This window comes from Calypte anna, chromosome 28, assembly GCF_003957555.1.
Source record: "Calypte anna isolate BGI_N300 chromosome 28, bCalAnn1_v1.p, whole genome shotgun sequence".
Classification (NCBI taxonomy): domain Eukaryota; kingdom Metazoa; phylum Chordata; class Aves; order Apodiformes; family Trochilidae; genus Calypte; species Calypte anna.
The window spans coordinates 4,094,330-4,115,411 of NC_044273.1; the positions used below are offsets into that span (position 1 = coordinate 4,094,330).

General features: G+C 42.3%; 1 protein-coding gene across 1 annotated transcript in view; it reads left to right on the forward strand.

The window, feature by feature from the left end:
- The window catches only part of CPAMD8 (C3 and PZP like alpha-2-macroglobulin domain containing 8), a 48,246-nt gene that overhangs the window by 21,361 nt on the left and 5,803 nt on the right, over positions 1-21,082 (forward strand). The window contains exons 25-41 of the mRNA XM_008501003.2: positions 21-246; positions 772-948; positions 2,816-2,897; positions 4,398-4,554; positions 4,943-5,017; positions 6,593-6,758; positions 7,589-7,675; positions 8,213-8,349; positions 8,487-8,642; positions 9,000-9,062; positions 9,373-9,611; positions 11,497-11,584; positions 16,389-16,463; positions 17,121-17,226; positions 17,316-17,426; positions 18,863-19,075; positions 19,450-19,524. Coding sequence (XP_008499225.2) covers positions 21-246; positions 772-948; positions 2,816-2,897; positions 4,398-4,554; positions 4,943-5,017; positions 6,593-6,758; positions 7,589-7,675; positions 8,213-8,349; positions 8,487-8,642; positions 9,000-9,062; positions 9,373-9,611; positions 11,497-11,584; positions 16,389-16,463; positions 17,121-17,226; positions 17,316-17,426; positions 18,863-19,075; positions 19,450-19,524 — 2,233 coding nt within the window. The remainder of the gene's footprint in view (positions 1-20; positions 247-771; positions 949-2,815; positions 2,898-4,397; positions 4,555-4,942; positions 5,018-6,592; positions 6,759-7,588; positions 7,676-8,212; positions 8,350-8,486; positions 8,643-8,999; positions 9,063-9,372; positions 9,612-11,496; positions 11,585-16,388; positions 16,464-17,120; positions 17,227-17,315; positions 17,427-18,862; positions 19,076-19,449; positions 19,525-21,082) is intronic.

Genomic DNA, 21,082 nt, shown 5'->3' on the forward strand with positions numbered 1-21,082 from the left:
GGGTTTTTCTTCATTTTCAGGTTGGCCATGGTACTCGAGTGCTAAATGAGTCTATTATTGTGGAGTGGAGAGTCCCCAAACAGCTTGAGGTGAAGTACATTGGCTTTTCCACAGGCTGGGGGTCAATGGGAGAGTTTAAAATTTGGAGAAAAGAAGAGACTGATGAAAATCACAATGAAGCATTTACTCTTGGAGTTCCCCACAACATAATTCCAGGATCAGAAAGAGCTACAGCTTCAATAATAGGTATCAATTATGAGGAGGTATCACTAGGTACCAGTTATCAAATATGAAGAGATACTCCAGCTGTGACTTGGTTCTTACCAGTATTTCAGTATTACAGACCAGATAAGTAGTCATAGGCAGTTACAGATGTGTATATGGCTTATTTCTGGGACAATATTATTTTTTTTGTCACTTGTTTGACCTCTGAGTTGACAGTGACTTACTGTTGAAACTCTCTGAGGGCTTTGCAGACTCTTAGGATTCATAGTATTCATTTAATTAATTACAGTCACAAATTGTTCTGTGTTTGTAATAGTCTAAACTGGGGAGTCATAGGTCATCAGATTCTGAAAAGCAAAATCTCTTTATTCCAGCAAGAACTCAGAGGGCTGAGATTTAACATCAGATTCTGGACTTCTGGTTTATGATACAGCTTATTCAGGCTGTGTAGAAATTACTGTAGTCAGGTGGGTTTAATCATAGGACACCAAGAGGAAGTAAAGCTTAATTCCTTGATGCTGAACATCCCATCTCTTTCTCAAACAGGAGATGTGATGGGCCCTACACTGAACAACTTGGACAATCTGTTGCGACTCCCATTTGGATGTGGGGAGCAGAACATGATCCATTTTGCTCCTAATGTTTTTGTCTTGAAATATCTGCAGAAAACCAAACAACTCAGTCACGAGGTGGAGAGTGAAGCTACTGATTACCTTGTTCAAGGTAACTCAATACTCTTAAAAGCCTTTTCTCCTTCTATAAAGTGTAACTTAGAAGAGACTTTTACTGGTATCACGTTGTCCTTTCTAATCAAGAACACCCCAAATGATGAGGATTCAGCATTTTTTGTAGGATAGTTGCACAGGTTAGCAGAATTTGAAGCAAGATATTTCCTATTGATATGTAGTCTGTTTTCCCTCAGTAACCTCTGGTTTACCTGCTTATTGATTTATATTCTTTTTAATCTTTTTTCCTTAGGCAGCTTATGACTATGTTTAAACATTTCAGAAAGCCAAGGAAAATTTAATTTAGTAAAAGTCTGCATATCAAGGTTTTTTGCTGTATTAATAAATTGGCTTTTTAGTCCTTTAATCACTAAGTGTCTCTTCTCTGAACTCTCTCTATTTTAACAGTATTTTCTTAGTGGCAGTACACCTAACATCAAAAGTTACCATCCAAAGTAGTTAACCTAGAGGTATATAACAGGCTTTTTTCTGTCCTATCTCACTGAGCAGAAAATCACTGAGCAGTTCAGTGCATGAAATACATTGTTTTTCTCAATGCTTGCTTGGGAAGAGCAAAATATTTAACAACCAAGTGCAATTCTCAGGACAAGTGATAATTTGGATATCATTAAAAACAAGAATGACCCAAAGGGACAAAGCTTGCTTGTGTATGAGTCAGACAATAGTCATGTCATGAAATCAGAGGTGACAGGACTAGGTGGTTCTCCTCTGAAAAGATAAATATAAAATGAAATATGTAATTAATTTATTCATTTATTGTGTACAGCAGTAAAAGTTCAGTGCTGCTTCCTTTGCCTGGCTATAGTAATTTAATTTGTAATTTTCTGTGCTTGCTGACAGAAGTAAGACAAAGGGAATTTCTCAACAGTCCAACTCAGTGTTTCCTTTGTAATACCATTTTATTTTGTTTCTTTTTATGAATTTGCAAACCTTCCAGGTTTTTGGCTCCAAACTCTGCCTGCTAATTAACCCTTACTGAAGAAATCCCCCAGAGTTTTAAACTTTTCTTGGAACCCTGCCAAGTGCAAGCTTTAGATGGGAAAGTCTGTTTGCTTACTCCAGAAGGCTTTTGTGACTTAGCATCCAGGAAACTTCATCACTTAGACATCCATAACACAAACTGCTGACACCCAACAATTCAGAGCTGGCCTGAGCTAAATTAGACTCTTAATTTTTCTACTTTTCCACTAAAATGCATTTCTACAAGAGCCAGGTAGAGAGGTGAAAAGTAGAAAGGGGAACCTCTCCTGTGGGTCCAAGCATCTAGAGGAGAGTTTAGAAAATGGGAGATCTCAGAAGAGGACATAAAGTCTGTGCCACACTCAGCCTGTCAAGCTAAGAAACATAGGGACAAGGATGCACAAGTCAACTCAAAATGAATATTTAAGTAGAAGAACAGAGAAAATTAGGAGAGTTTAGAAAATGGGAGATCTTAGAAGAGGACATAAAGTCTGTGCCACACTCAGCCTGTCGAGCTAAGAAACAAGGGGCAAGGATGCACAAGTCAACTCAAAATGAATAAGTAGAAGAACAGAGAAAATTATTAGACTGATATAAAAATACAAATGCTTAATTTGTCCATCTAACACACTAGGAATGATGCTTTTTAAATATTTCTACTGGCCCAAATGGAGGAGTTGAAGTCTTACAGATTTTATCCTGAATGGATTTCCGAGTAAGCTGTACAGACAGAGCTGGCCCTGTCACTCAGAGCAGAAGAGATTGCCTTGGGCAGCAGAATCCCTTCCACTAATGCCATCTGGTCTGAGCCTTCATTTTACATCCTTTTTTTTTTTTTCCTCTGTGAGGATTTTGGACTCCCCCAGTTCTTTTGTGACTTGCAGGTTACCAGCGCCAGCTGACCTACAAGAGACAAGATGGGTCGTACAGCGCTTTTGGTGAGAGGGATTCCTCAGGGAGCATGTGGTGAGTTGCTATTTAAAACAGGATTAGAAAACTCACTGTTACTTGGGAAAAATATACAATTGGCAAGGAAAGAAAAGGAGTTTTCCAGCTTCCATCATGGTATCACACACAGTGGAGAATAGAAACAATACCCAGTGACTACAGACGTGCTGTTGCCATGCTGCTGAGTGTTCATGCACTAGGAGTGTATTAGAGTTGTTTCAAGACTTAGGGGCAATTAAGATAGTCACATTTACTAATATGTCCAGGCTTTAGGCACAGAAGGTATAGTTAAGGATCATATTTGGTCTACTGGAATTGGTGTAGCTATGTATGGGGCATTTAAGCACCTGATTCCCCTAGGGAATGGAGCTTCACCTGGAGCAGGTACAGAGGAACTTTGTCTCAAGAAGTGGCAGAGGCTTCTACTAGGGGAGAAAAAAAAAACAACACCAAAATCAACCCCAAAACAGCAACCCCAAAGAAGTTCTTGCCCCAGGTGGCTTTATTTTGTATCCACTCCTGGGGTTAAAAATGGAATGATCTGGATTTATGCCCTGATAGCTGAAGTGCAGGATCTTTCAGAGTTGAACGATATGAGAACAAGAAATTAGGAAACTGAGAAATCAGCTCATCACACTAATGCCCCCCTTAGGGAACCCTGGCCTCTAGGGCTGTGCCTGATGTCACATCAGCCTCTTAGCTGGCTACAAAATCTCAGATGTAGTAGATTCTTGTCTTCATTCATTTGTTTTCATTTCATTTCTCCATCTGCTCTGTATTTTACTTTAAACTGATTTTGCTTCATGAACTCATCTGAGGGGAAGCACCACTTCTGTGATGCTGCTGCCTCACTGTTTCTAAGATAGTAAACTTTTATCTGGCATCTCCCAGTCCCTAGATGTAAAATACAGTGACACAATTGCTTAACACTTGAGAAATCCCCTGCCAGGCAGTGTGCTCTCTACCCTCCCATTCCTTGGGGGCTTGTAAAAGGAATGACTCAATCTGCTAAAGCTGGCCAGAGTTTGCACTTGTTGCATGTCAAGAGATTTAGAATTCCAAAACTACTTCTCTTGCTTTCTTAAGTCTTAATTCTGTGTGAAGTCTAACACAGCCTCAGACTTTAGCAATAGGTTAAAACAGCAAGAAAATTGGGAAGTTTAATTCTTTCTTTTTACAAAAAATTCTGTGTTATAAGAATATTGAGTTTTAATTTAAAAACCTTGTTTTGGGTAGCAGTGAGCAGCTCTAAAAGGGAACTGAGTTTCAAAGTGTGTCATAGTGAAGATGAATATATTTTCCATATATCTTTCAATTTGATTTGCTAACCCTTAATCATGCTCTTATCTGGAAGACTGGACAATGTTCAGGTGCTTTTATGTACTGTTAATGTTTCTTAACAATCTTTAATGTCTCCCCAACAAGATCTTTAAAATTTATGCTTTCTAAAAAAACTGTTTTCCCTTTACTGATTCTGAATTTATTTTCTCAGTAAAGATGATAAATTCATATTTACAGGCTAACAGCTTTTGTCCTCAAGTCCTTTGCACAGTCTCGTGGGTTTATTTTCATTGACCCAAAAGAACTAACAGCTGCCAAAGACTGGATCATCCAGCATCAGAAAGAAGATGGTTCTTTTCCTGCTATGGGCAGGATATTAAATAAAGACATTCAGGTAAAAACTATACAGACTCAAAATCATGCAATAGGTGCATTTGTTAAGTTATATCAAAGCATGAAATTATGTTGTTTCCTTATGCCCAGTATGAATATTGCACTTGAAAGTCTGGAATAGTACAGGGAGAACCCAGAACAATTTTAGTTAAAAAAGGTTTGTCAGAACATATCTGTCAGAATCACATCTCAGAGTTTGTACTTCAGTGCATCCAGTGTGTTCTCAGGCTATTGCTCAGGAAGGAAGCTGAAATATTAATGAATTTGGTACTCCTTATGTGAAAAGGAAAACAAGTTCTGTGATGCAACAACTTCTCTTATAACATATTCTTTTATCCAGTGTCTTTCCTTTAGTGTTCATCCAGTGGTTTATGTTTGTTGCCCTCCAGGGTGGAATCCATGGTAAGATCTCCCTGACAGCTTATGTGGTTGCATCTCTTCTGGAAACAGGTGTAACTTCTGAGGTAACAAAAACTTAGTTAAAGTAGTTTTTCTGTTCTACATATTCTAAAGTTTCTCTCGATTTCTTGCTTTTTAAACCTGATTTTGCTGCTGCTCACTTGCAAAAGGTTCTGTGCTCTCTTGGAGGATAGCATCCAGATAATGGGCTGTTTGAAAGCCTTGAGGTGATTCTAAACTAAGGAATCTGTTCTGAGATGATTCAGGGTGATCTCTCATCCTTCAACTACCAGTTTAAGCTTTATTCTACCAGACAAAAACTCTTCCCTGCAACACCATTCCCAAACCTCCCCCAGAAGTGGCTGCAAAAAATGTTTTCTGCCTTGTAGTTTTGAGGTGTGATTATTATTTGAGGTGTGATTATTTATGCCTGCATGCAGTTTCACTAAAAGAGAGATGTTCAGGTAACAGCAATTCAACATTCCCACTAAAACTGGGAAGAATACAGCTCTGTACTTGCTCTTCAGCAGCCAAGAGAAAGATGGTGGATGTGGACAGGTAGAACTGGAAGATGTAGTGGATGCTGCAACATGTCTTAGTGAGCTGTACTCAGAGAAAAGAATTGCCCATTATTCAGGCAAAACCCCATGAATTTGTGGGGACTTAGAAACAGCTTGTGCAAACTGCAGTATCTTTTCAGAAATTCATCTTAGCACCTCTGATGGCATTTCTCTAGAGCTTGAAGAGTGAGACCATGCTGCCACTGCAGGAAGATCTCCCCTAGCCCTCAATTCTTGTTGGAGTGAGCCCTCAACCTTCTTAAAAAGGTTTTAAAAAATAATAAAAAATTAGGATGTCTTCCCGTGCTCAATGAGTAACTTTCTGCCTCCCTGTCAGAAGTGTCTTCCCACCCTGAGAAGTGATGTGATGCTCTCTCTGGGCTGCTGTGTGTCAAGACAGCCCTAGGATTTTTATTTGCTGGAAGTGCAGTTTATGTGGATCTAATGGTTTTCCTAGAGGAGACTTGCAAGTGTTACTAATGATCTTAGCTAGGAAATGAGGAAGGGGAAGGTTAGTGCCACAGGGAAATCAAAGGAAACCAAATTACATCAAGTCCAATTAAATTGTTTCTATAAATTATCAGAGCCACATTCCTACATGGTGAGGTCATTGAGGGAGTTAATAAAACATGTTTGTTGGCTGCAGGGACCCCTGGGGACCTTGGCCTTTACTATCCTCTGGCATCTGCTGGACGGCCCAGAGTGTCAGGAACACAATCACAGATGCAGCAGAGAGCTCACTGCTGCCCTCTTCATCTGCTGCCTTGCAGGGGCAGGAAAATTCTTCAGCTTTTTGGGGCATTTCCATTGATTTCAATGGGTCTCACTGTTAGTCTGGATCATCCTGGTTGTGCTGTTTGCTCCTGGTTTTGAATTTGTGATGTGGAATTTGAATTCTAAGAGAAAGGAAAGCCCTGCTGTCATTCTGCAGAGAGCAAAGTGCATCTTTCCTACTTGGTTGGTTGGCTTTTTGTTGTTGCTGTTGTTTTTTTAAGGGACACAAAATAATGAGAAATAAAAGTGATTCAAACTTCTGAGATACAACACCTGATACATCTGGGCTCTTTCCCCTAAATATAGGAAGAAAGAACAGCTGTTGAGAAAGCAAAACACTTCTTAGAGTCCAACTTGTATTCAGCAGAAGACCCCTACACCACTGCCCTGACTGCCTACGCCCTGACACTGCTCCACAGCCCCTCGGCTGCTGTCACGCTGCGGAAAATGAACAGCATGGCCATTACCCAAGGTAGTGTGCTCCTGGCAGGCCCTGGACCTCCAGTGCTCTTGTAGGAACCAGCAAACTGCCCTTGCAACTCAAATGATTTGAGTTACTGGAGATGATCTCTCTACAACTCCCTGAAAGAAGGTTGTAGCCAGGGGGGGTTGGGCTCTTTTCCCAGACGACTTTCAACAGGACAAGAGGGCAGGGTCTCAAGTTGTGCCAGGGGAGGTTTAGGTTGGAGATGAGAAAGAATTTCTTTGTGGAGAGGGTGCTCAGGCATTGGAATGGGCTGCCCAGGGAAGTAGTGGATTCTCCATGTCTGGAGATATTTAAAAAGAGACTGGATGTGACACTCAGTGCTATGGTCTAGCAACCGCAACGGTGGTTCAGGGGTTGGACTTGATGATCTCTGAGGTCCTTTCCAACCCAGCCAATTCTATGATTCTATGATTGAGCCTGGGAGGTGAGGTCTTCCTCATGGCACAGTGTGACTGGGTAAGGAGAGAGCTTTCCTGATTCTCTGTAGAGGGAGGGCTGAGTACCTTAGTTCCACACATGCAGCTGGTGCTGGAGGGAGGCAAGTGTAGCAGAGGCTCTGCAGTGTTCTTCCTGTCAATATAACTGTGTTTTCTTGTCACAGATCAATATCCCTGGCAGTTTGTAATTCAAATCCAAGAATTACCAAATTTGACACGTTGAGCTGTCTTTGTAACTGCAAAAGGAGCCTCTTGCCCAGGGAATGCTTGGCTAAAAGGAGGGACAGTGCAGTTTGGGGCATGAATTCTGTTCTCTGAGCCAATGCAGCTGTAGCCCTGCTGTAATAACACACATATCCCACTGTCCTGTTTCTCTAGATGGCTTCACACACTGGAGCTTGACTGGAACTCTTGTTACTGATGAAGATACCTTCATGGGATTTAATGATGGGCTCTCACAATCAGGTACCTGTGCTGCAAATACAGAAATAAGGGAATGGGCTGCAGCAGGCACTGGCTGCAGGTAATCTAGTGAACTGTTGAAATAAAACCAGGAATTCTGGAGATGGAAGCTGGTCATGGCAGGGTCCAGATGAAATGAGAGCTCCTAAATGGCACATAAGGTTGTGCTGAAAGAGCTGGTTAAGAGCAAATGAGAAACAGAGCACCAGTGTTCAGGAGGGATCTAACTGAATGCTCTATGAAAATCTCTATGGGCAGCTGCAAAGTACAGCTGGTTAGAGGATACAATCAAGTAGAAAGAAAGTTATGTATTCTGTGAAGGAAAGAGCTTATGCTGGAAGCAGAGATGTCCTTGGAAGATGTTGGGCACAACATCTTTTAACTTAGTTTTTCTCTTCCTGTATTTACTTCTAATGACTCTGAACTTTCATTTTTCACTTAATGAATATTCATTGGCTTACCTCTAGAGCTGCCCTGATTCTCACTTCTAGATGGCATTTGTAGTCATATTTTTTTATTCTCTCCCTCCTTGTCTTGCAGTTGTTTCTGCAGAAGTGGAAATGACATCTTATGCCCTTTTGACGTACACACTCCTTGGAGACGTGGCCTCTGCCCTCCCAGTAGTAAAATGGCTTTCCCAGCAGAGGAATGCACTTGGAGGCTTCTCATCTACTCAGGTGGGCTGCCTCTGAAAAGGTAGCTTCAGTGCATGCAGAATCAAGTGTAAAAGTGAATTGCTTCAGGGATGGTAAATGCAGAAGTTTACTGTGCTGCTGTATTGACTATTCTGACCTCCAACTCTTCTGATCCCTAGGACACGTGTGTAGCCCTGCAGGCTCTGGCTGAGTATGCTATCCTCTCTTATGTTGGAGGAGTCAACCTTACAATTTCCTTGGCTTCTACTAATCTAGATTACCAGGAGACGTTTGAGCTTAACAAAATGAATAAAAAAGTCCTCCAGACTGCAGTGGTAGGTGGTTTTATGTTTATGGAGCCAAATTTTTCAAGCCATCTGTGTGGTAATGATAAAAGCACTAAGATCTTGGGACTTTCTTGGGTTTTAAGGCTGGGTTCTGATGTGAAGGAGGCAGCACTCAAAAGGTAAAGGCATTTTCCCTCATAACTAGTGCCTGCTGTTTATCTTAAGCTGCTGCTTGTTTCTGCCATTGTTAAATGCAGGTGGCTGAAAAGAGTTAGCCCAACTTGATATCCGCAGCATCCTTTATAACTAGAAAAATATTTTGTACAGAATAATGCTAAAAATTGGTATTTATTTCCATTCTGAGTGCCATGTCTTGTCTGTGTCTTAACTGTGGATTCTCTGCAGATCCCCAGTATTCCAACGGGGCTGTTTGTGAGTGCCAAAGGTGAAGGCTGCTGTCTGATGCAGGTAAAGTTGCCGTGGGGCTAGAGGAAGTATGCTATGGGGAAAGAGTTTCACTTTGAATTTCTGCCAAAGTAATTCTAGAACATTAAAGCAACATTAGAAATAAACAATACGATTACAGTGGAGTGAATCTGCTCTGGTACAGCTTTAACCAAAGTAAAACTGTGATGTAGAGCCTCACTTTTCTCTGTGCCCACCATTACCCGTCTGTGAGGAGATCTGGTGTTTGTGCTGCTCTTTAGGAACTTTTTTAGATGCTATGAAACATAAAACTTGGTTTGTTTTTATCCCCCCTCCTTCCTTTCTGTTGCAGATTGATGTCACTTACAATGTACCTGATCCTATTGCCAAACCAGCTTTCCAGCTCCTGGTCAACCTGAAGGAGCCAAAGGCAGAGCAGCATCTTCAAGCTCCAAACCTCCTGAGGTCTCTCTCTCCAGATGAGAATCGCTCTGAAGCTTTGCACAGGGAGAGGGCACTGGTGGATGATGATGACCCAGCTTCAGATCAGGACCACAGGGAATACAAAGTCATACTGGAGACATGCACTAGGTAGGGAATGTCAGCCTGCACCCTGTCCTGCTTGTTTCTCAGAGATAGAGATAGAATTTCAACCATAGCTGTGGGTTGTAGGGCAGAATTACTGCCTGGACCTTCACAAGCACTGACTGCTGGCATTGGTTATTTTAGTGTATATGTCAAAGGTAAAGAAACAAAACTTATAAAGAGGGCAGCACCTTGGGGTTTTGTCTTTAATTGTTGCCTCTCTAAATCGAAATGGAGAAATCTAAATGGATGCTAAATGGAATGTCATTTGTCCTGGGAATTGCTGGAACAAAGACAGAAATTTGAGAGGAAGCCCAGTCCAAAGAGATTGCTTTTGTTTTCTTTCCAAGTAATCAAATGAAATCTTCCCTTTCCTCCCCTTCTTCCTGTAATGATGCTCTCTTAACTCCATCATCTTATTTAGGGAATGTGAATGGAGGAGTGCCTCTAAGGATGAGAATGAAAATATTTTGAACTGGAGCTGTTCTTCAGAAAGCAATCAAGTGTTGTCATGCTCAGTGATGTCCCTGGGGCACTTTAGGGAGAAAACAGTATGTGAAATGAGAACAGAGAGTGGGAAAAATGCAGGTAAAAGGGATGCTACTAGAATTTTTGGGGCGTGTGGTGCAGATTAAGGTCCAGTTAAGGTGCAGTTAGGTCCAGATTAAGGCTTTTAATGTATCTGGGAGACTTTCAGCCCTGAACTGTTCTACAGAGAGCCAGCTGGACCTGTCCTTGGACCACCCCATTCTGCTGTGGGTGGATGACCTTGGCTGTGGCATTACATCCAGGGTGGAGCTTCTGCAGAGCCACCCACCCACCCACCCATCCTAGCTCTGAGGGTCTCCATACAGAGGCCTCCAAATAGCCCTGCAGGAGCCAGTTCAGATCAGGCAAATTTGGTGTAATGTGTTTTCTCAGTGCTGGGCATGAGGTAATGAGCACTCCTGGGGCCAAACTCCTTCTCTTTGTGGTGCAACTAAAGAGCAAAAAGGTAAGCTGCCAAGGAGGGGAGTTTAGAGCTGATTATGTGTGAATGTAGAGAAAAGGAGCATTGTTCTGGGTTAAGCAAGAGCTTCTTTTGTTACCATGTCAACTCTTCTGCCATGCTGCAAGAAATGGAAATCTTTTGCAATGGCCCAAATAAACTTTCTCTCCACCCCTCCCTGTTTTTTGGGCTTGTTTGTTGTTTGGTTTGTTTGTTTTTTTTAACACAGACTTCAGCAGTAACAGCTCTGAATTTCAGTGGGGGGTTTTTTTGGAGTCTTCATTAATAATATAGAGGATGATATAGGCAGTGAATTCTTTAGTAACTAGAGAGTGAATGCTAATGAGTCAGCAAAAAGATACATTTCTCAGTGTCAATTAGATGCTGGAAGGAAATGGCCATTTATGAAACCCCATCCTTGAATGCCTCTGGTATTGGGAAGTAACATTCCTTTCACACCACAACTCATTTACAGCCCTCCACTTAGGAAAGAACAGAAGTTTCTTCTGCTCCAAGGGGTTATTTCCTTTTACCAAGTCCATTTTCTCAGTGATTAATTAAAAAATGAGGCAAACAGCCCCACAGGAGACTACATTCTTCCTTCTGCTTTTCTGCCTTCATTTGCCTGGCCATCTCATACCTCTGTGAGATGTGTGCCTCATATCTCTGCCTTCTGTGAGTCCTGCTTAATTTTTGCAGAACAAAAGCAGAAAAGAAGGTTTTGTAAAGCCAGAAAAACTGTGACTTTCAACAAGCCCTTCAAAGATGAGTAGATCCTTTAAATATTTTTTTCCTCTGCAGTTTGTTTCAGTTGTTCTCCATCCTGACTTGTTCATGTGCCATTTGTTAGCTTGGATCCTGAGTTTATTTTCATTCTTTCTTTCTTTTTCTTCTCATGGGAAGGTGGCTGCACTCTGGATCTTCTAACATGGCTGTCTTGGAAGTGCCATTGTTCTCGGGTTTTCATGCAGATATTGAGAGCCTGGAGCAGGTAAGGATGTTGTAAAGAGAGCACCAGGTATGATCTTGGGCCAGGAGTTGGCTCTCTGGTTGGCAGGAATTCCCTGTGGGGAGCAATAGGAAGTGAATGCACTGTCCCAAAAGATGTAATTAAAACTGAGAGGGGGAAGAGGGAGATGGGCAGGAGAGGACACTTGTCAAAATACATTTATCTGAAATGAGGAAAGAGATGTTCTGAGCAAGAATAGCAAATGTACTGAACATGGCCAAGGGAAGGTTTATGACTGAGCACAGTGCACAGTAATTAAATGAGACCCATTTGGAAAGGCTGAAGTGAAAATGTGCTCTAACAGGAGCTGTTTATGGCTTCTTAGTGGGCTGTGTTATCTCCAACATCTGGATTCCATTTCTTTGGAGGCTCTGTGTCTTGGAATTTTTTGCCTCTTTTTTTTTTTCTTCTTTTTTTTTTCCCCCTTCTGGGAGAACATCATGTTTATTGCAAGCCAAACTGAGGTGGACAGAATGTGCCTCTTACCCAGCCAGCCCTCTAGGGGAGATGAACTGTAATCTTTAGCTTTGCTTTATATTTTGTGGAAGCATTACAGTGTATTCACTGGTGGGTTTTGTGCTGTGGGTTTTTAAGGACTGTCCAGAAGATCTCTTCCATTAATAACTTTATTTATACTGGGGGGTGGCAAGAGGATTTGGGGAAAGAACTTTAAAGTAGAATTATAGTGAAGACCAGGCAGTTTAACTTGACATCCTAATTCAAGGAAAAATGTACATTGCTTTCCCTTCTCCAGGATTTCACTTGATTTGGCTAATTTATAAGAAAAACACCATTTCATTTGCTTGGACAAAATGAGACCAGTATGTTGCCTCTCCAGGGGCTTACAATCCATGTCAAAAGCTGCTGTCAGAGAGTCTCCTGGGCTGCCACTGAAGCCAGGAGAAACTTGTGTATTAGTCCCTGAGAGGAAAACTGCATCCTTTCAGAATTAGGGGAGCTGTGCTGGAATACTTTGTGTGTTGCTCAGATATGAAATTATTCCTGGAAAGCAAAACGTGTTATTTTTATGTCTATTTGAAAACTGCAGGTCCAGAATTCTGTTCTCAACTGCATGCCTGTAAAACGTAGCAATTTTTATTTGCCTGTTGACCTCTGAGTCTCATATTCTCTCTCACATGCAACAAATGGTGCAACAAACTGAATATGGCTTTTCAGATGAGGGAAGATCACCCCCAGTGGGTCTCCAGTATCTCTGTGGTAAGAGAAAGGAGGAAAATTAGGTGAGGGATCCTGTAGTGGGTTTGGTTGCTATTTAATCTCCTCCTGCTGAAGGTGCTGGAGTGACAGTCTGTCGTATGGCTTTCAAATAAGAGAATAATGGCAGAAAAAATATGGCTAGGAAACCTGGCTTTGGACCAGAGAACTCAAAATGGGACAGGAGGAGGTTTCTAGGCTGAGTCCTGAGAAGGTCTCATAAGCTCATCTGTTACAAGGGACTGCACAAGTTCTGTATCTCATACCCTGGAGATTTTTTTTCCATTCTGCCAAGGCAGCTGCCTCCCTGCCATGGGGCTCATTCACATGGCTGGGCCAGGCAAGTGTCCCAGATGAAGGCTTGAAAGCCAAACCTGCTGATTTTGTATTCAGTTACTGCTCAAAGGCTGCTCCACGCAGCAATCTGCTGCTGTGCTGTGGGGTGGTTTTCAGTAACCTGTGTCCAGGCCATGTTGTACGTGTTCTGAGGAGCAGAAACTCTGAAGGCAAATGTTGACTCTATGACTAAGAGCAGGATAAACTCTGCAAGGAAACTCTGATCCTCTTCCCCAGTGAATGAGCTGTGTAATGTTTCAAAGCACCTCTTATTCTCTCTCATCTGCCATGTGTTGCCATAACCTCGGGGCTCTGACACACCAGCTTCCTCTGATGTTTGGTTTCTTATAGCTTCACATTCAGTGCCATCCTGCTGGTGTCTCAGTGCTGCTGATTCCTTGGGCAGGTGCTGCTCAGCAGCAGCACCACGAAAATCAGACACAGGGTGTATTGAACCTGGAGAAGAGATACCAGCAGGCAGAGGCATCAAGGTCTGGGAAGCATCATGTGTCACCTTCAGACTCTTCCTCTGCTTGGTTGTGTCCCTGAGCCTAGCCTGGATGGAAGGAGTCTGAGAGCCAAAGGAAGCTGCCCTGCTCAGAAGTATTCTCCAGCACATCAGGCTTTCTCTAGAACTAAGCAGATGGGTTGCTTCTGCTTTCCCTTGTGGCATCTTCATGCCTGTCTGAATCTCCTGTTCCTGCCTCTGTAAGGGTAGAAGCCCCAAAGTAGCTCCATCTCTTAGGTTCTCTGGGCATAGTCTAGCAGGTGGTTTGGTTTGCTTTCCTTTCTCCCCCTGTCTTAATCAGAAAAGGAGCTGGTTTTCTCTCTGAACTGGTAAGACTGAACTCGTGCAGTTCAGAGCTGATTTGAGTTAAAGCCATGGAAATCTCAGAAGGATGTCAGGTACTTCATGCAGTGCATAATTCTTCAGTGTTTGTAAAACACAAAAAAGCTGATTCAAATCCCACCATTTTTAAAGATTATGGGGCAAAAGACACTGTAGTTGGTGCCTTGATTTGGAGACAGGGTTCTGCCCTTGGTATTTGGTACTGAGCAGTCTATCTCTGTAACCAGAATTACATCCTTTGGGCAGGACAAGATTTTGCTAAATTGGGAAGGACATTGCATCATAATGAGGGAAATGTTCCCCTTGAAGAGCTCAATTCCATCTTTCTTATTGCAGAAATTCTTTCCATCTGTAAAAATGAAATGCAGGGACAAAGCTTCAGTGTGTCTGTATGTATGTATAGATAGATAGATATAAGGGTAGGCAGTGAAGATGCTGATACAATCCCAATGATTTATTCATGGCTATCAGATGTACATCCAAATCACACTGATAAGGCTTTAATTCTTCCACTGGAGACCCACTCTTGGTATTGTTATGCATTTTGGACACCACCTTCAGCAGAGGCAAGTCCTGTCATTGCTACTATTACACTTCTTTTGCTACCCTAGCCCTTTCCCTCTCCTCCTGGTGTGAAGGGCCAAGGCTGTAAATCAGATTTCTTTCTTTGTTGCTTGCCCTCCCAAGGGAGCAGTGTGCCCAGAGCCACCCCACCTGCAGCTGGGGGCAGTGCTGCTTAATGAATCCTCTGTTGGACCTTGAGGGCAGCCCCCCTGGTTCTGCAGCCACAAATCCTTCTAATCATGCTGGGTGTCGACAAGGTCAGGAGGTCAGCAGGGGCTGCTGTATATCAAACTTCACCAGAAAAATGCAACTTTAGCTGAGCTGAGCATTTCCCAGTGGCGCCAGCCTCTCCCTGCCCTCATAAAAGGACTGTCTGCAGCCATCCACTGCTGAGTAATAACAGCCACCATCAGGCCCCTAAAATTATAAGGACAAATTAAATTGGCCCTTCCCATAGTGTGTGGGACTTAAACACATGTTCCTGGGCTTGTTACAGTAATAGCAGGAAGCTGGGTGCAGGGTTTTACAACTAGGAGCACTAGGCTTGAAGAAATTCACAGTTAAAGCCTTTGGTAGCAGGTTTGGGCAAATCTCAGAAGAAATGCTTTTCACTTTGTGTCATTCCTTCTAATGTATAATAATAATAATAATTGTGTTTTGTTCTCCTTCCCACTGAGTTTTAATTCTAAAATTTCAAGATAACTGTGGAACATTTAAAAAAAAAAAAAAAGTCAAGGGAATATTGTCCCTCTGTGATAAACAGGATTGTCTGACAGAGGAATGGGACAGTTTGGAGAAAAGAAGTAAGCTATCTGCTCTGCCCCTTACTCTGCTTCCCAAACTGAGATTAAAACACAGGAGTCCTTCTCCACAGACCAGCAGCCTCCACAGCTTCTGGATTTAGTTTCTCATGTGATAGATGGGTTCTGGACACAAGCAGTGATGACTGATGGACTGATGGAGGACACACATCCTGGCAGCAGTGCACTAATTCCATAACCAGGGGCTCTTCCACTTGGCTCTGAACGTGGTGATCTACAGAGCAGCAGGATGAGCTGCAGCACCTCTACCCATGACTGGGGCAAATGAAAGGCAGTAGCACCCACTATGTGGGAAGTACTCTTAAGCTGTATATTTATACTCCATAACTTTGCAGAATATCCCAACAAGCTGAGGGCCTGATTGCTGCAATGCAAATTGCAGATCCCCGGGCTGCAAAGGGAGAGGAGTAGCAGAAGCCTGGCCTGACCCCATGCATCAGAAGGGAGGATGCTTAGGGTTCTTTCAAATGTTCTTTTCAAATGTAAGGATAAATTTTCCTGTCAGAAGAATGCTTTGGATCTTTCAGCTAGAGGGAGATGGGGATTTTTTGATACCCAGCAGTCTAATTCCCTGGCAGTCTGTCAGAGTGTAAATAAGAGACTTTGTCAAGTGTTTTGGGGGTCTCTGAGGTCTCACTTGAGCCTTGGTACAGAAAGCTATTCCATTAGATCATACCATGGATGGTCTGTCAGGCATAGTTTGAGGGAGATAAATGCACCAGGGACCAGGAAGAACACCCAGCAAACCTTACAAACATTCCTCATCAGGTCATGGAAAAGACCACAGATGGCTTTTTCCTCACTTGTTATGACAGAAACTGCAATCCTCTGTGTGTTTCCCCTCTCTCTTCTTAAATAATCCTTTTCTAGCAGAAACAAACCCTGATTTTAGTGTCTGATCAGTTTCCCTAAGCAGTCTGAAGTCCCTTATTCTCTAATTTCAACCTGTTTTCTATAAAATGAGATGAAACTAAACCTGTTGATTATTTTTCATCCCCAGTTATTGATGAACAAGCAAATTGGATTAAAAAGATACGAAGTGGATGGAAGAAAAGTCCTTTTTTATTTTGATGAGGTAATGATGTTGCTTCTCATAGTTAAGTTGCTTTTCAGTGAAAAGCAAATGCCCAGTGGATCAAGCAGAGGTTCACTGTGTTCCTGTTGAAGTTCCCTCACAGATGAGGATTTCTGTGCAGCTTTAACTCACCACTTAGAGCTCAGAAAGTGGGGGTTGTAATTTGGGTTGGAAACTAAAGCATAACAGAGGCAGGTGATTAACTTCAGCCTATATGGAATTTCAGGACAGCTCCCACTTAGTTTTTCCCTCAAAATAATGTCACCTTCAGGTACCACTGCCATTGCTAAAAGGATGGAGTAAAAATGCAGCCTAATTTAGGTCTCACAGCACATACCTGGGAGTAGAAGACCAGATCTCTCCTGGTTTGGTTGTCAGCAATAAATGGTCAGCTAGTTGAATTAACAGCTTGAGTTTTAGGTTGCCATTCTTCTTTGGCAACTATGTGCCAGAAAGGCTGCCAAAGGATCATGTTTTAATTCATTTTGTTTGGAATTGTTTCATTATCTTTGTATCTGGTATTGGAGGTCCCTTCATTCTCTCTAAGTGTCCAGCACAGTGTTACTTTAGGGGCCCATGCTGGGTTTCTAGTACTTTCTCTCTTCACTTAAACATGAAGGTTTTGTTACAATGAGTCTTTTTCATCATTTCGTACAGATTCCCAGCCAGTGCATGACCTGTGTCAAGTTTCAAGCTTTCAGAGAGCATATAGTTGGGAAAACAGCTCCTGTGCCCATCAAAGTGTACGATTACTACGAGCCAGGTATGTTTCTGCTTTCCTTTCTTTTTTCCCCACCCTAAGAGCTCTAGGAATTAGCTGGGTTGTGATTTCTCCTTCTTGCTGGCCTGCAGCTTTTGAAGCAACTCGTTTCTACAATGTGAGTGAGAACAGTCCCTTGGCTCGGGAGCTCTGTGATGGGCCAACCTGCAATGAGGTGGAAAGCTCAGCTAGCCACTGGGTTGGTAAGTTGCACCAAAGTTGGTAAGTTGCCCCTGTGCTCAGCCCTGGTGAGGCCACAGCTTGAGTCCTGTGTCCAGTTCTGGGCCCCTCAGCTCAGGAAGGAGATTGAGGTGCTGGAGCAGGTCCAGAGAAGAGCAAGGAGGCTGTGAAGGGATCCAGCAGAATTCCTGTGAGGAAGGGCTGAGGGAGCTGGGGGTGTTGAGGCTGGAGAAGAGGAGGCTCAGGGGAGACCTCATCACTCTCTGCAACTCCCTGAAAGGAGGTTGGAGCCGGGGGGGGTTGGGCTCTTTTCCCAGGCAACTCTCAGCAAGACAAGAGGGCAGGGTCTCAAGTTGTGCCAGAGGAGGTTTAGGTTGGAGTGTAGTGTAACGAGGCAACCAGGTGCCACTAATTGCCAGGTAGTGAGCATGAGCTTGTGTCAAGCCCACCTGTGCCCAATTAGGGTGGGCCCCCACTGCGCATGAGCAGGACCAGGGGGCCAATAAAAGGCTTGACACAAGCTCATGCTCACTCCCTGGCAATTAGTGGCACCTGGTTGCCTCGTTACACTACATTGGAGATTAGAAAGAATTTCTTTCTGGAGAGGGTGATCAGGCATTGGAATGGGCTGCCCAGGGAAGTAGTGGATTCTCCGTGTCTGGAGATCTTTCCAAAGAGCCTGGATGTGGCACTGAGTGCCATGGGCTGGGAACTGCAGCAGGAGTGGATCAAGGGTTGGACTTGATGAACTCTGAGGTCCCTTCCAACCCAGCCCATTCTATGATTCTGTGAAAGCCAAGCAGATTTTTTGGAAAATGCAACCCACAGGCACACTTTCCAGGAGTTCAGAACTCAAAATCATATTTAGAAAAGTGTTCTATTGCACATTCTGTATTGATGGAAGTTTTTCAAAGGTTTGTGGGATAGCAATTGTTAAACTTGTGACAGCCAAACGTAGTCTGCTTTTCAGTCACCAGAGTGTATTATGTGCTTCAGAGGCAAGATAAAATATATAAATCTGGAAGAACCTCCACGAGGTGAGATGCATTAATAAACATAAGGCAAAACCACTTTGAAGTGCAAGTTGATTTTATGGCTTTAAAATATCTTCCAATGGAGTTTCATAACTAAACTGCAAACAATTTCATGCATCAGTGAAAGGAAAAACTTTCCCCAGAAACTGTATGTTCCCTTCTGTTCTTTATGTCATCCAGAAGAGTTGCATCATCCCATATCTGGGACCTACTGCAACATGGTTCTTTTCTGAAAGACAACTTTGTTCTTAGAGTTTTTTAAGCCACCCAGTTTGTCAGTTGCTGAGAGAAGTCTTAGGGAATTCAACATGAAGACTTACATTGAAGAAACAATTAAACTGCCACCCCATCTTCCCCTTCCCCATGCTATGCAACAATATTGCTTTGCAAATTTTACTATGCAAAAACTTTTGTTTGCTTTTCAGGCTTTGTTCACTCTGGACCATGCAATAACATTTTTGGCTGCTTAGAGGATGAGTATTTTGAGCAGTGCATGTGTTCCAGAGACTGTGGCTATGATGGGGAGCCTGTTTGTGGATCAGATGGGCAGATTTACCCAAACCATTGCCAGATGGAAGTAGCATCCTGCAGGAACAATACAAGGATAGAACAGATGCCCATGTCTCAATGTTCTGCCTGTAAGTTTCATTCAGTTCTCTTTTCTGTTCAGATTGAGTTGCAGAACCCCATAAATCCTCATCTATTTTGTTACTTTCAGTACAGAGGGTTAAATTATAAGAGCAGCCTTCCTGCTTAGCTCAGAATACCTGGGTTTCTGTTCTCAGGCATGCATTGTACCAATCAAAATTAACTTAAAAAAAAAAAAAAAAGGGGTACTATTTTATCTGAGATGAATGATCCTAGATAAAATGATATCTGTGAAATGTAACATCCTGTGGAGGTTCTGCATGAACTTTCAGTGCTCACTGAGTAATCCACCTCTGGAAATGCAAACGTTTTCTAGAAGTTCATTAACAGATTTTATGATCAATGCATATATTTTTATTTACAGCCAAGACTTTGCCAGAAGAAAGGGAGACACATTCCCATACAGCTGAGCAACCCAGTGTTCAACAAACTCCAGCAGGTAATGTAATATCCCACCTTTGCATTCATACAGGAGTTTTTAACAAAGTTAACCTTATCCTATCACTATATGAAAGTACATATAGCTCTTAAGCACATTTCTGTAAAGATGCTGAATTTCTTCATCTTTTAGAAAAGAGATTCAGAAATCAGAATAAATGAAGAAGCTAAGGAAACTTGGGGTGATAAGTGTTCAACAACAGACCTAACTCCTCTAGTCCTTTTCCTTTCAGGAAATACTGTGTGATATCTGCTGTATTTAGTGGACATGCAAGATTTAGGGAATTGTTCAAAGGAAAGAGCAAGTGACTCTCCTGTTTTCTCAGCTTTAGTATGTTTGAGCAGCCATCTTCTCATTGAACAGCCATCTGCCATCTTCTCTTCAGTATTAAGGTAGAATGATCACATTTAACACTGGGCTGGTGTAATATGTTTCAACAAAAAACTGAACAGGATGTGACTACAGACCAAACCATTGCAATAACTACCATCCAGGTGGATTAACTATGTCTCTAGCAGTTCTGGGCAAAAATTGAGCTGGCAGTCTTCAGAGCTGCTGTTTGGGATAAAGGGCCCTAGTGAGCAAAAATGTTAAGGTCAGTAGATGGAGTAGCCAGGAATTTGGCTGCTCATTTTATTTGATGCTTATATTCATGCACTTTCTTCCAAGAGTCCTGTCGAACTTGCTCATGGCTCACAATAAATCTCACCAAGAAGCAGTGGAGGATCAATAGAATAGTTTGTTTCATGCTGTTTCTAGTAAATAAACTGTACTAGATTTTTCCTGGCTGCTTTCCAGTCATTAATTTACCCCTGGACTCTGACTCTCCTAACAAATCAGTAAAACAAGTTAATTCTTCAAGAGAAGGCTTGGTGCCTTCTCACCTTTTTATGTCCTCCTTGTGCAGCAGAGTTCAGACTAGCATGTGCCAACATGATAGACACCATCCTCTTCTTTGTCCTTTTTCAGAAGTTGGTGGACAGGTTTTTTTTTTTACACCCTATTAAGGTGTAAAAGCTCAGTGAGTATTCCATTAGGGCTATTTATACAGGTCATTCAGTCTTAGTGTTTGATGTGTCCCCTATTTTCCCTGCCTTTGTTTCTGGACTAAGTGTGAATATATATAATATATATATATATGTGTGTGTGTATATCAGGTTGCTGTCTGTTAGAGTAGCTGAGATGAATGCTTGTTGCCTTTTATTCAGTGCAAATGCTGTGTACTCAGCATGGAAGCTCTGTTTGCAATCTGAACCCTTTAGAGCAGCATTCCCAAACTGCTCTGTAGGGCACTGCTGGTATGCAAGGCTCTTCTAAGGGTTTTGCTGCTGGTCTATAAAATGGGATTGCAATGACATACTTTTCAAATAAAAAAATTGATAGGAAAAGTATGTTTTCCTGGGAAAAAAAAAAATAAATTGTGGAACTTGAGAGTTGTCCACAATCCAGACATTTTCAGAACAGTGTTTCTGAAATAATCTGCAATCAGATGTCTAAGCAAAATAACCCCCTGGTTTCTGTTCTACACAGACAGAAGCAATGTTGGCTCAATAATCTC